Here is a 13,297-nt window from a genome sequence, read left to right on the forward strand (position 1 = left end):
ATATATATATATATATATATATACATATATATATATATATATATATATATATATAATACAAATAATATATGAGTATATGCATATATACGTACATACCTACATCTACATGTATATATAGATGCATATCTGAGTACAGAATGTTGCAAAAAAACGTGGACAAAATGATAAACAATGATAAACAGAGTACAGAAAACACACAGGCCACATAGAGAACATTTCCTTCATCAGCTGCCACCATTCTAAGACTAAGCATTTCGAAGATACATATATGTGTTTGTATGTATGTATGTATGTATGTGTTTGTGTATGTTCACCAGCACAGCGTGACAACTGGTGTTGGTGTATTTACATCCTTGTAATTTAGCAGTTCAGCAAAAGAAACCAATAGAAAGAGTACCGAGGTTTGAAAAAAAAAATAAGAACAGGGTTTGATTCCTTTCACTAAAAATTCTTCAAGGTGGGGCCCCAGCATGGTTGCAATCTCATGACTGCAACAAGTAAAAGAATAAAGATGATGATGGTGATGATGATGGTGATGATGATGGTTCCAATAAAATTATTTGAAAACAATTTCTACAGCTATTTGAACTTTGTATCCCAAAGCTCAGCAAGCACTTTACCAATTAGGCCTTTGTTTCATCTTCTGTTTGAGGATGATGGCAAGTCAACGAAGATTATGATGATGATAAAAACTAACGTTGATGGTGGAGATTATAATATTGAGGATGATAATACTGAGGACAATAAAAAAAAAATGTTATCAAAATTTAAGATTGATGACGACGATGATGACGATGATGATGATGATGTTGGTAATGATAACAAGAACACTGATGAGGAAGGCGACAATGACGATGATAACGACTGATGGTTGATGATGGCAACAACAATGATGATGATGACAAATGATGACGATGACAATGATTGATGATGATGATGATGATGATGATGATGACAAGAACAATTTCAACAATAGTGATGATGACAATCGTAATGATGACAAAAGTAAATGTGGAAAAGAAAGATTTTTCCTGTGAAGGATTTGAACTCCGTATCCTGAGGCCCCTGGTTTTACCAATTATACTCCTGCTTTATCTTATCTTGATGATAATGATGACGATAACAACAATGATGATGGTGATGACGAGGGTAAATCTGATGATGATGATGGTGATGATGATGATGATGATGATGATGACAAAAATATAAAACAAGAGATAAAAAAGAAAATGGAAAGTGATTATCTATGGAGGAGGAGACAGATGGTGAAAATAAATGATAGCTTCAGGTGGATTTTGTCTAAAAAAATAATAAAAAATAAAATAATAATAATAATAATAATAATAATATAATGATAAGAATTGATTGGCAGAGAATTGATCTCCATTGGAGGAGGAGTTGGGGAGGCAGGTACGCATCAGTAAAATGAAAATTGCTCAGGACTGTGTTGGACAAATGCCAGAAGTTGTGAAACCCACCTCTCTTTTTATGAGTGTGTGTGTGTGTTTGTGTGTGTGTTATATGCACACACATACACACGTGTTGCAATATATATATATATATATATATATATATATATATATATATATATATATATATATATATATATATATATATATATACATAGATATATACACACACACATATACATATATATATACATGTATATATACATACATATACATACATGTATATATACATACATATATATACATGTATATATATATATATATATATATATATATATATATATATATATATATATATATATATATATATATATATATATATATATATTTATACACACATATACATATATATACACACATATACATAAATATAGATATTTACACACACACATATCTATGAATCTCTTTCTCTTTTTCCCACTGTCACTTTGCTTGGAGCCTGAAGGAGAAGAAATATCACAGAATCAACATCCTCTTCAATAGATACTCATTAGTAAGTGATGGGCAGGTAGGCAGGCAGGCAACTATGATTACCAATATTCTAGTACCCTGGTTTCCTCCAAAAATTTTATTAAGAGCAACACGTACAGAGAGAGAGTTTCCATTAAAAAATTCTTACAAATCCATTCTGCATTTTGACTCTTTTTTGCTTTTTTTGCTTTTTCCGTTTTCTTCTTTTCTGTTTTTGCATGGCAGCATAATATTGAAATTTTCTGATTATTTTGCCATTTTTCCCTTTTTCGAAAAAAAATAAATCTCGCTTTTTATTTTTCTCAGCATGTTTTCTTTTTTCCAGTTTGTTTTCTTTTTGTTATTGTATTTTCCGTTTTCAGTGGGAGGAACGATTTTAAAATGGTATAGGCATATAACACGAATGGACAAACAGATGGAAAAGTGTCAAGAACTGTATGGAATGTATTGAAGACATGAGGGTCTACTGCACAGCAGTTATACTTGTATGTTGGCACTCCGTCGCTTACGACGTCGAGGGTTCCAGTTGATCCGATCAACAGAACAGCTTGCTCGTGAAATTAACGTGCAAGTGGCTGAGCACTCCACAGACACGTGTACCCTTAACGTAGTTCTCGGGGATATTCAGCATGACACAGAGTGTGACAATGTTGGCCCTTTGAATTACAGGCACAACAGAAAAAGGAAGAGTGAGAGAAAGTTGTGGTGGAAGAGTGCAGCAGGGTTCGCCACCATCCCCTGCCGGAGCCTCGTGGAGCTTTTAGGTGTTTTCGCCCAATAAACACTCACAATGCCCGGTCTGGGAATCGAAACTGCGATCCTATGACCGCGAGTCCGCTGCCCTAACCACTGGGCCATTGCGCCTCCACACAGCAGTTATACACACACACAAACATACACATACAATCACCACCACCACCACTACGGTCATTATTATTTCAGTGTCCACTGTTCCTTGCTTGTATGAGTTGGTCAGACGAGTTTACTGGAGCAGATTTTCTGTGGCTGGATTCGCATCCCATCGACAACCCTCACCTGTTTCCGAGCAAAGTAATATTTCTCCATGGCTAGACATGTTTCCGCAGAATACTGGAAATGAAGGACGCTGCTTGTAGAACAGTGGCACTCGTTTACAACTGTCATGCAATGTCAAGACAAAGGAACACAAACATACACTCACTCACACACACATAAGTTACGGGGACGTAAACACACCAGCATCGGTTGTCAAGTGATGTTGGGGGGACAAACACAAGCACACAAACATATACACACACATATAAATATATATATACATATATATGACAGGCTTCTTTCAGTTTCCATCAACCAAATCCACTCACAAGGCTTTGGTCGGCCCGAGGCTATAGTAGAAAACAGTTGCCCAAGGTGCCAGCAGTGGGACTGAACCCGGAACCATGTGGTTTGTAAGCAAGCTACTTACCACACAGCTACTCCTGCGTCTATAAAAAGCACTGCTGACAGTCCCACATAAAAAGCACTCATGCTAGTCCATCATAAAAGTAAGTCTGGTGCTGGCGCCAAGTAAAAAGCACCCAGTACACTCATATTAGGAAGGGCATCCAACCATAGAAACCAGACCAAAACAGATTATGGAACCTGGTGCAACTCCTGACCTTAGCAGCTCCTGTCAAGTTATCCAACCCATGCCAGTATGAACAACAAACGTTAAATGATGGTGATGATGATGATGAATGCTGCATCTGTGATATTGTTTACCATCAACGCTTGTTATCAGAGGAGCCATATAAACATTTCTATTAACACCCACAACAGACTGTGGACACCAACATTGTTTTTCACACCTGAGCAATTGGCCAGTACCAAAAAAAAACTGACATTGTATCATCCGACCACCACTAAATCTTATTGGCGTCACCGTTTTCATCAATACTGACACCTGTTCTGCCATTACCATCGAAAAAAGAAAACAGCTTCAATTAACATTAACACAAAATGTCAACACCAATATCACAACAGAGTCATCACCATCATCATAAAAACTAAGCAAGCATTCTTACTGGCACCAATACCACAAACAGCAACAACAATACAACCAACTCTAGTATTGAGGGACCATTATAGTCATTGTCATTTCTACTAAACTACCATTAACGGTAGCACAACCACCACCACACCACTATTACTACTACTACTACTGTTGTAACACTATCAACAGGAACATCAGGACATTAGCACTACTACAACCACCACTACCACTACACCAGAAATATTATCATCACTACCAGTCCGACCACCACTACCACCTACACTGCCACCTCTACCACCACCATCACTACTACCTACACTGCCACCTCTACCACCACCATCACTACCACCTCCACCACCACTACCACTTACTGCCTCCACCACCACTACTAACACCTACGCCACCACTACCACCTCCACCATCATTACCACCACTACCACGTCCAACACCACTACCAGCATTATAACCTCTACCACCATCAGCAACATCGTCGTCTTTACCACCACCAGCACCACTACAATAATAACACTGTCACCACCACCACCAAAGCATTACCACTACCACAACCACCACAAATAAAACCAGCATCATTACCGCCACTACCACCACCACCACCACCACCACCACTTCGACAAGGACCAACAACAGCAACACTGTCACTCCTGTTTTCGTTATAGTTAATGTCTATTTTATCACAGTGTTTTGAGATAGACACTAGACCGAAGGCTGGGGGGTTATGTCTAGCAATATTTGGCACCAACCCAAGCTAAGTTGGTGCTGGCCGAAGGTAGGTCAGCACTAATCACATGAACAAATGTGTTAATAACATTTTGTGCAGTAGAGCATGCCTAATTAAAACCTAGGTGTTATGGCTAGATTCCACACCCAGCTCGACACCGTTCAGCTGCTAACCAACCAATCATTGTACTACACACATGCATGGCGTGTAGGAGATCTGTGTGTGTGTGTGTGTGTGTGCACGCCTCTCTCTCTCTCTCATTCTCAGAATGTGTTGAGCCAAATATGCTGTCTCATTAACGGAGCAGTTCAACTAAATTGGACAGAGGAGTAAATTGGGATTGAACCAGTCTCCTCTGTTCAAGGATCTGTGTGCTTATTCTCTAAGCTATATAAACAAACTTTTCAGGTAATTCACAGAGACAGACAGACATACACACACACAGACATACATACACACAAATGTGCACACACACAGACATACACTCACATACAAACGTGCATACACAGACATACACACACACAAACATGCACACACACAGACATACACACACACAACAAGCACACACAGACATACACACACACACACAAACGTGCCCACACACACAGACATACACACACACACAAACGTGCACACACAGACATACACAAACACAAACGTGCACACACACAGACATACACACACACAAACGTGCACACCCACAAACATACACACACATAAACATGCACACACACAAACATACACACACAAACGTGCACACACACAAACATACATGCACACAAACGTGCACACACACAGACATACACACACAAAGACAGTGCATAACTGGTATTTATCTAATCGACTCCGAAAGGATGAAAGGCAAAGTCGACTTCACCAGGATTTGAACTCAGAACATAAAGACAGACGAAATACCACTAAGCATTTCGCCTGGCGTGCTAACGTTTCTTATTTCTTTATGGCCCACATGGGGATAAACATAGAGGGGACAAACAAGGACAGACAAAGGAATTAAGTTGTCGATTACATCGATCCCAGTGCGTAACTGGTACTTAATTTATCGACCCCGAAAGGATGAAAGGCAAAGTCGACCTCGGCGGAATTTAAACTCAGAACGTAATGGCAGACGAAATACCGCTAAGCATTTTGCCTGGCGTGCTAACGATTCTGCCAGCTTTGTATATTATTGGCCTATGTATATTATTGGCATAATGACCCTCCCAAAAACCAAGTGTTAAACTTGTGCAAAAACCAGTCTGATATTAAAAACAAAGAAGAAAATTTCAGATGAAAACCTTAAAGTACAAACCTGTCACTCGTCAGTTTCAGTGTTACTAATTACAGTACACTCATATTTTCAATTCCCTTTTGTCCTAAATATAAACGTCCAAGTGCTTCATCTGCAAACTTAACCTAGGCAGTAACCCTTTGTATCAAGAGAATCGTGTCAGCTTCAGAGCCACAGTGAGGCTTTCTATGTTGCCATTTGTTTTTGTTTTTTTTCATAATAATGTCTAAGATAAGAAAATATCACATGTCTGCGTGTGTGTTTGTGTGTGTGTGTGTGTGTGTGTGTGTGTGTGTTTGTGTGTGAATGTGGGGGTTGTAGGTTGTAGAAGGCCAGGTTGTTGAAGAAGAAATCATTGAATTAAAAACTTTATGATTTCTATCCTATCAGAGGCACAGTGTATGTTCAAACCCAGAACCCTGCACTATTTTCAGACAGGTTTCTATTTAGAGATGATGAATGATGATGATGATGATGATGATGATGATGATGATGATGATGATGATGATGATGACGGTGATGGTGGTGGTGGTGTGTTTGTGTGTATGTGAATGTTGTGCACATCTGCATGTGTATGAGTGCATGTGTCGTGTGGCATGCATTTCGAAATGTATTCATTTGAATAATGCACATGTGTGTTTGTGTGTGTGTGCAGAGAATGTAGTTGTTTAAAATATGCATCTTTTTTGTTTAAAATGCATATGTTGGTGCACATGCACATTAGTTTAAAAAACAGCATTTGTTTAAAAACCATTCATATTTGCTTAAAAACCGTGTGTTTGTTTGTTTAAAAGGATTGTGTATTTGTGCATGTGTGTGTGTGTGTGTGTTTGAAAAGGACGTACATTTGTAAATATGCAACATGTGTTTTGCACTGACTTGGTGAAATGATACATGGTAAATTGTACATGCTGAATCTCATACATGATTATAAAAAAAATGCTTCATATGTTGCAGTGTTCCTAATGAAATTCTTCACCGATTTACAGAGCCATTCAGTCACAGGAAAATAGCGAAAGTGATCTTGGATATGAAAGAAGGAAACCAATACGAACTTCAGTAGGTTACAATTTATAGGGAGCGCAACTGCAGGCCAATCAATGAAACATCAAATACCAACACACACATAGATAGATATACAGAAAATTCTGAAATACTGTGTCAATTGAAGCAAATGAGATGTAATACATGTGCATCTACAAACACAGATGTGCCTACGGTGAGACTTGACACAGAAGTTTGATCTAATAAAAGTAGAAACTAGAGCAAAGTATTCAAAAACCTAACATACGCAAACATCAATACACAAGATCACACACATATATAAGTGCGTCTGTGTATATCGCATATGCATGCATGCACACACATACATGCAAACGCATAATTTTTCCTAAGGATTTTTTATGATATTCCCTTAGTAATCCTTCAAGTTCAGTTTGGAGCATTAACATTCCTAAATCTATTAGCATTTCATTAGCATTTCAAAGATATCTCAGCTCCAACCTCAAAAGGAAATTATAACAAAATGGCAGGCTATCAGGTTATCAAACATTTTGTATTCAATCGCAAAGGATCATGGGAGTACTGATGATATTTTTCTTGATTTTCTTTTTGTTTCTTTTTACCAATGGCAGGTTTAAAAATTAACACTCAAATCTGGTAGTTTTTGTAGCTACTTTCACAAGAATTGTATCCTGTAAATTGATCTTTGGCTGAAGCATATGGTTTTGAAAAAATCTCCATCAATATTTTTCTAATATTTTCGTACTATTTTACATAGGATTTAAGTGTTGTCAACAATCCTTTTTCTGTTTATTTCCTCGCATGTTTTTCTGCTTATTTCTTGCAGTAAACAATGGTAACGTTTTTACTTGTATGACTAATGTTACTGTCTGATTCCTGAAGTTTACAACTGAATCTCTAAGCAAGTGTTGCCTGAAGAATTAACAGATGGAAGAAGAAGCATAGGATTTCCAAATCTGTGCTTTAAGGACCAATGTAAAACTACTCTGAAAGAGTTCTTTACTGACGAAGGAAAATAGAAATAGGAAGTGTCAGCAGAGAAGCACAATAAATGAAGACCAGCTGTGCACAGAGGAGCCAAAGTTCATGAAGATACCTGCATTCTTGCTAAAAGGGCAAAACCACAATGTAAATCAATGTTTTGCAACTATTTTTACCTGTGGACCACTTTGATTACTATCTTACTCAGGTAGATCCTCCAGCCATTCAATGTTTTCTTTTTATGTTTTTTTAATTTTTTTTTTGTTGATATTGTTTGCATCCTATCTCACTGATATATGACTTTTTCTCAACCATTTTTTACCAATGGGCCCCTTTGATTCCCATTTTATTTGGCCAGACCCTCAAAGCCATTCAATGTTTAAAAAAATTCTATTATAATTATATTTGGAAGGGCATCCAGCTGTAAAAAAAATCACGCCAAAACGAGCTTCACCTGCGCTAGTGTCACGCAAGAAGCACTGAGTCTGCCCTGCAGAGTCGTTGGTGTTAGGAAGGGCATCCATCCGTAAAAACCCTGCGAAAACAGACACAGTAGACTGGAGTAGTCTTCTACCTGGCCAACACCTGTCAACTGTCCTACACATGCCAGCATGGAAGACGGATATTAAACGATGATGATGATGAGGATGATGATAATGATGATGACAATGATGACAATGATGATGATGATGATGATGATGATGATTTCTAGCATGAGGTTCTGTGATTTGTTTATTTGTGACTTTTTGTTAATAAGAAAGTTTTCCATTCTGGGTTTATTATGTTATATTCCAGCAAAGAGTTAATGATTAAGTGCTATTTTATGAGGGGTTTTTTCGGGTTTTTTTTTTTTTTTTTCAATAGTGTAATAATCTACTCTGAAGTTAGGATGTATTTGGTTCTTGCAGTATAATAGAAACTACCAAACTTAACTGTTCAATAATTTTTAAACCAGCATTGAGTAGAAAAAAGAACAAAAAAAAAACTACAAAGGAAAAAAATCCCCGACACTCATACGATTCTTTGTGATCCAACACAAACCATGGGAACATATGCCATTCTAGTATCGTTTAATTCTGAGGATGGAGCTGAGAGAGCTTTGAAACGTTAATGAATTAATGGATTTAGGAATGCTAATGTTCCAAATTAAACATAAAGAACTGTTTTAAAGGAAATATGAAAAAAAAAAAATCGTTAATAAACAGACGATCAAACTCAAACATAGCCGTGTCTTTAATATGACATATTGAAAATAAAAGCTGTTCCCAATATATATACATACATATACATATATAAATAAACATGCACATGTATGTGTGTGTGTGTGTGTGCATGCAAGCACAACACACACATATACATGCATGCATGCACATACATTCATAAAGTTTTGCACACAGACATAAAATACAAGGGAATATGTCAAAATTGTCAAACTTGACAAGTACCAAGCGCAAATCTTTAGGCCCGTGTAAGTTCTGCAGTATTTTCAGTCAATAAAAGAGAGCTTTGGGGAGGGAGAGGAAGATGGGGAGGGGAAGAAAGAGGAAGGCAATGAGGGGAGGGAGGGAGGTGTGTGGAAGGAGGATGGAAAGAGAGAAAGGGCGATGGAGGAAAAGGGCTGGGTATGTAAGTAGGCAGGTAATTGGTTGGGTGGGTGGTTGATTGGGTGGATGGAATGATGGACAGATGAGCAGATAGATAAATAGAAAGACAGACAGATACACAGATACATGCATAAATAGAAGAGGAAGTTGGATTTGGAGAATCAAGCAAAACTTGTGGTAGGTGTTCCAGCTGAGGAACTCGTTATCAGATCTCATACTAATTAGATTATGATGTAATTCAATGTGATTATGAATCTGAAAATCCAGGATGCACGGGACCAAGAGATTTGAGATGCAAAAGAAGATTTAATACTTTCATATGGTCACAGCTGTTTCATAATTTACTCCAGTTACATCATTAATTTCAAATCATATGTACATTTATAGTATATTTAGCACATAGTTATATGTATATGTTATATATGTACATAGGCAGTGAAATTGATAACATCATCATCATCATTATTATCGTCATCATTTAATGTCTGCTTTCCATGCTGGCATGGGTTGGATGGTTTGAGAGAGGACGGCAAACTGGGAGGCTGCACTAGATTGTACTAAATATACTATGAATGTACATATGCTTTGAAATTAATGATGAAACTGGAGCAAATTATGAAACAGCTGTAACCATACAGAAGTATCAAATCTTTTGCCTGACAGATCTCTTGGTTTTAAGCTTATTATATATGTGAACAGAGAAACGCAAACCAACCGATAGATCCATATACTCTGCCTGACGTTTTCTCTTTAATCTGTTTCCAACTCTCATTCTCTCTCTCTCTCTCTCACATGCACACATCACAAAACCATGTACCAGTGTAACTGAAGCAAAAGATTTACAAGTAGACATCTTGTCTATCAAAGAAAGAACAAGTACCAAACATAACAGAAACTGAAACGTAACAAAAATTACCATTTGACTCCAAGACTTCTGAGGTAAGACGTATGGTAAAGGGGTATTCTTCCGGTATGATAGCCTGTAACCCTTTTTCAGCCAAGTAACCTGTGAAAATTAGCAGAAGAAAATAAATATTCATTACAATAGCATATGTTTCACAATAAAAGCTAACCCTAGTATTAAAGATGACACCAAAAACTTAACCCTTTAGCATTTAAACTGGCTATATCTAGCTCTTATCTGGGTTTGCAGTTATAGTATTGAAGAGTATAAATTTTAAGTACCATGTCCGATTTCTCGTCTTCCAATGCTAGATAGCCGACCAGTTTCATTCGTGGCATATGGTGGAAACTGAAATGGAAAGAACGTGGTGAGTTAAGAAATAAAATTACTGAAAGTATAGAGGAAAGAGTCAAAGGGTTAAATGGAAATCTGAGCTGAAATCTCATTAGCTTTTATTCTTTTACTTGTTTCAGTCATTGGATTGCAGCCATGCTGGGGGTACCATCTGGAAGGGGTCAGTCGACCAAATCTATTCCAGTATTTATTCTTTATTCGAATTCCACCAAGGTCAACTTTGCCTTTCATCCTTTTGGGATCGATAAATTAAGTACCGGCTGTTTACTGGGACCGATCTAATTGACTGACCCCCTCCCCAAAAATTTCGGGCCTTGTGCCTAGAGTAGAAAAGAATAACTATTCTTTATTTTGTATTTGCTTTTTTTTTGTTTTGTTTTTTTTGGGGAGGTGAAGGGGTCTGGTACTTATTCTGTCAGTTTCTTTTACGGAATTGCTGTGATATGGGAATGTAAATAAACAAACACCTGTTGTCAAATGATGATAGGGGACAAACATGATATAAACAAAAAGATATACAGATGCCCACACACACATATATATACCTACACACACGCAATGGGCTTCCTCTCAGTTTCCATTTACCAAAGTTCAATCATGAGACATTGGTCATCCCAAGGCTATAGTAAAAAAAAAACACTTGCTCAAGGTACCACACACAGAGATTGAACATGACACCATATGGCTGCCAAGTGAGCTTCTTAACCACACAGCTATGCCTATCTCCATTAGATGAAAAATAAAGCAAGATTTCACAAGATTAAAATTTCATCACAATCTCATGTAAAACAAAACAAAAAAAAATGTTTTAAAAGTTGTATCCTAAATACCAGCTTAATATATTGATAAATAAATTTAAAGTTATTTGCTTCGTTAATCTCCACCACATTCCCACACAACACCCCACCCCAATTTTTGATTAATTTCAAAATTACTCAAGCAAATGAACAGTATAATCTCATTAGAAATATGGTCACAAGAGGGTCAATTAATCTCTCTGTTACTTTCCGGCTATTTACCTAGAACATCTTTTAGTTGAATCTAAGGAGAAAGCAAAGCTTTGCCAATAATTCCATCAAGAACCTCTTCAATGAGAAGTGAAAAGTGAACAAGTGAGAACAGCCTTAGTCAAAAGTGTTGCTGGAGATATTTATGTTACACTAACAGACATACTTATCATCACAGTTTGATATGAATATTGAAAACATAAACACACACACACACACACACACACGTGTGCAGATGTATACATGGGCACACACTTATCACAAGTATAGAGGCCATCTTATAAGAATGTGTTAAGACTTCGTTCAGATTTCCCCAATAATTAATTTCACCTTTTGTGTTCCTGTCTACCTTACATTTTATTTATCAAATCTCCAAGCATCTTCATATTCTTCATATATATGTGTGCATGTATACAAACACACACAGACACACAGATAGATAGATAGATATATATATATATATAGATAGATAGATAGATAGGTAGATAGATAGACAGACAGATAGATAGATAGATAGATAGATAGATAGATAGATAGATAGATAGATAGATAGATAGATAGATAGATAGACAGACAGATAGACAGACAGACAGATAGACTCAGACAGACAGATAGACAGACAGATAGATAGACACAGACAGACAGACAGACAGACAGATAGATAGAAAGATGATGGATGGATGGATAGATAGATAGATAGATAGATAGATAGATAGATTAGATAGATACATTTCTTTTATTAGCCACACAGGGCTCAACAAAGATGGGACGAATACAATGTAGAGATAGATAGATCATGAACAAACAATGTTTTCCTTTGAGATGCATTTTAACACTTTAGGCGGCAAGCCATCTGAAAGCACTTTTGGTTCAATGGCACAAAAGTTATGCATTTTAAAAGGTTTATTTATATTAAAAGGTTCCGTTTAAATCTAACGTAAAAACTATTCGTTAAATTATGCTCTAAACATCAACTTCATAGCAAAAGAATTAGTTACTTCACTAAACCCATCCAACTTGTTCAAATTGTCAAAATATATTGAAACACATAGGTTATTTTATATTCAGAAATATTATCACAGAAATATTATTAAGGCAGCGAGCTGGCAGAAATGTTAGCATGCTGGGCGAAATGCTTAGCGGTATTTTGTCTGCCGTTACATTCTGAGTTCAAATTCCGCCGAGGTCGACTTTGCCTTTCATCCTTTCAGGGCCGATAAATTAAGTACCAGTTATGCACTGGGGTTGACGTAATCGACTTAATCCTTTTGTCTGTCCTTGTTTGTCCCCTCTATGTTTAGCCCCTTGTGGGTAATAAAGAAATAAGAAACGTTAGCATGCCGGGCGAAATGCTTAGTGGTATTTCGTCTGTCTTTACGTTCTGAGTTCAAATTCCGCCGAGGTCGACTTAGCCTTTCTTCCTTTCGGGGTCGATAAATTAAGTAC

The 13,297-nt window shown here is 37.0% G+C and overlaps 1 protein-coding gene across 1 annotated transcript in view; it reads right to left on the reverse strand.

Moving 5' to 3' along the window:
- LOC106868227 (polyribonucleotide nucleotidyltransferase 1, mitochondrial) overlaps positions 1–13,297 on the reverse strand; it is a 208,537-nt gene that overhangs the window by 22,681 nt on the left and 172,559 nt on the right. Inside the window, exons 16-17 of the mRNA XM_014913393.2 lie at positions 10,772–10,838; positions 10,503–10,592 (exon numbers count right to left, since the gene is read on the reverse strand). Of these exons, the coding sequence (XP_014768879.1) occupies positions 10,503–10,592; positions 10,772–10,838 (157 nt within the window). The remainder of the gene's footprint in view (positions 1–10,502; positions 10,593–10,771; positions 10,839–13,297) is intronic.

This window comes from Octopus bimaculoides, chromosome 4 (genome assembly GCF_001194135.2).
Source record: "Octopus bimaculoides isolate UCB-OBI-ISO-001 chromosome 4, ASM119413v2, whole genome shotgun sequence".
NCBI classification, from domain to species: domain Eukaryota; kingdom Metazoa; phylum Mollusca; class Cephalopoda; order Octopoda; family Octopodidae; genus Octopus; species Octopus bimaculoides.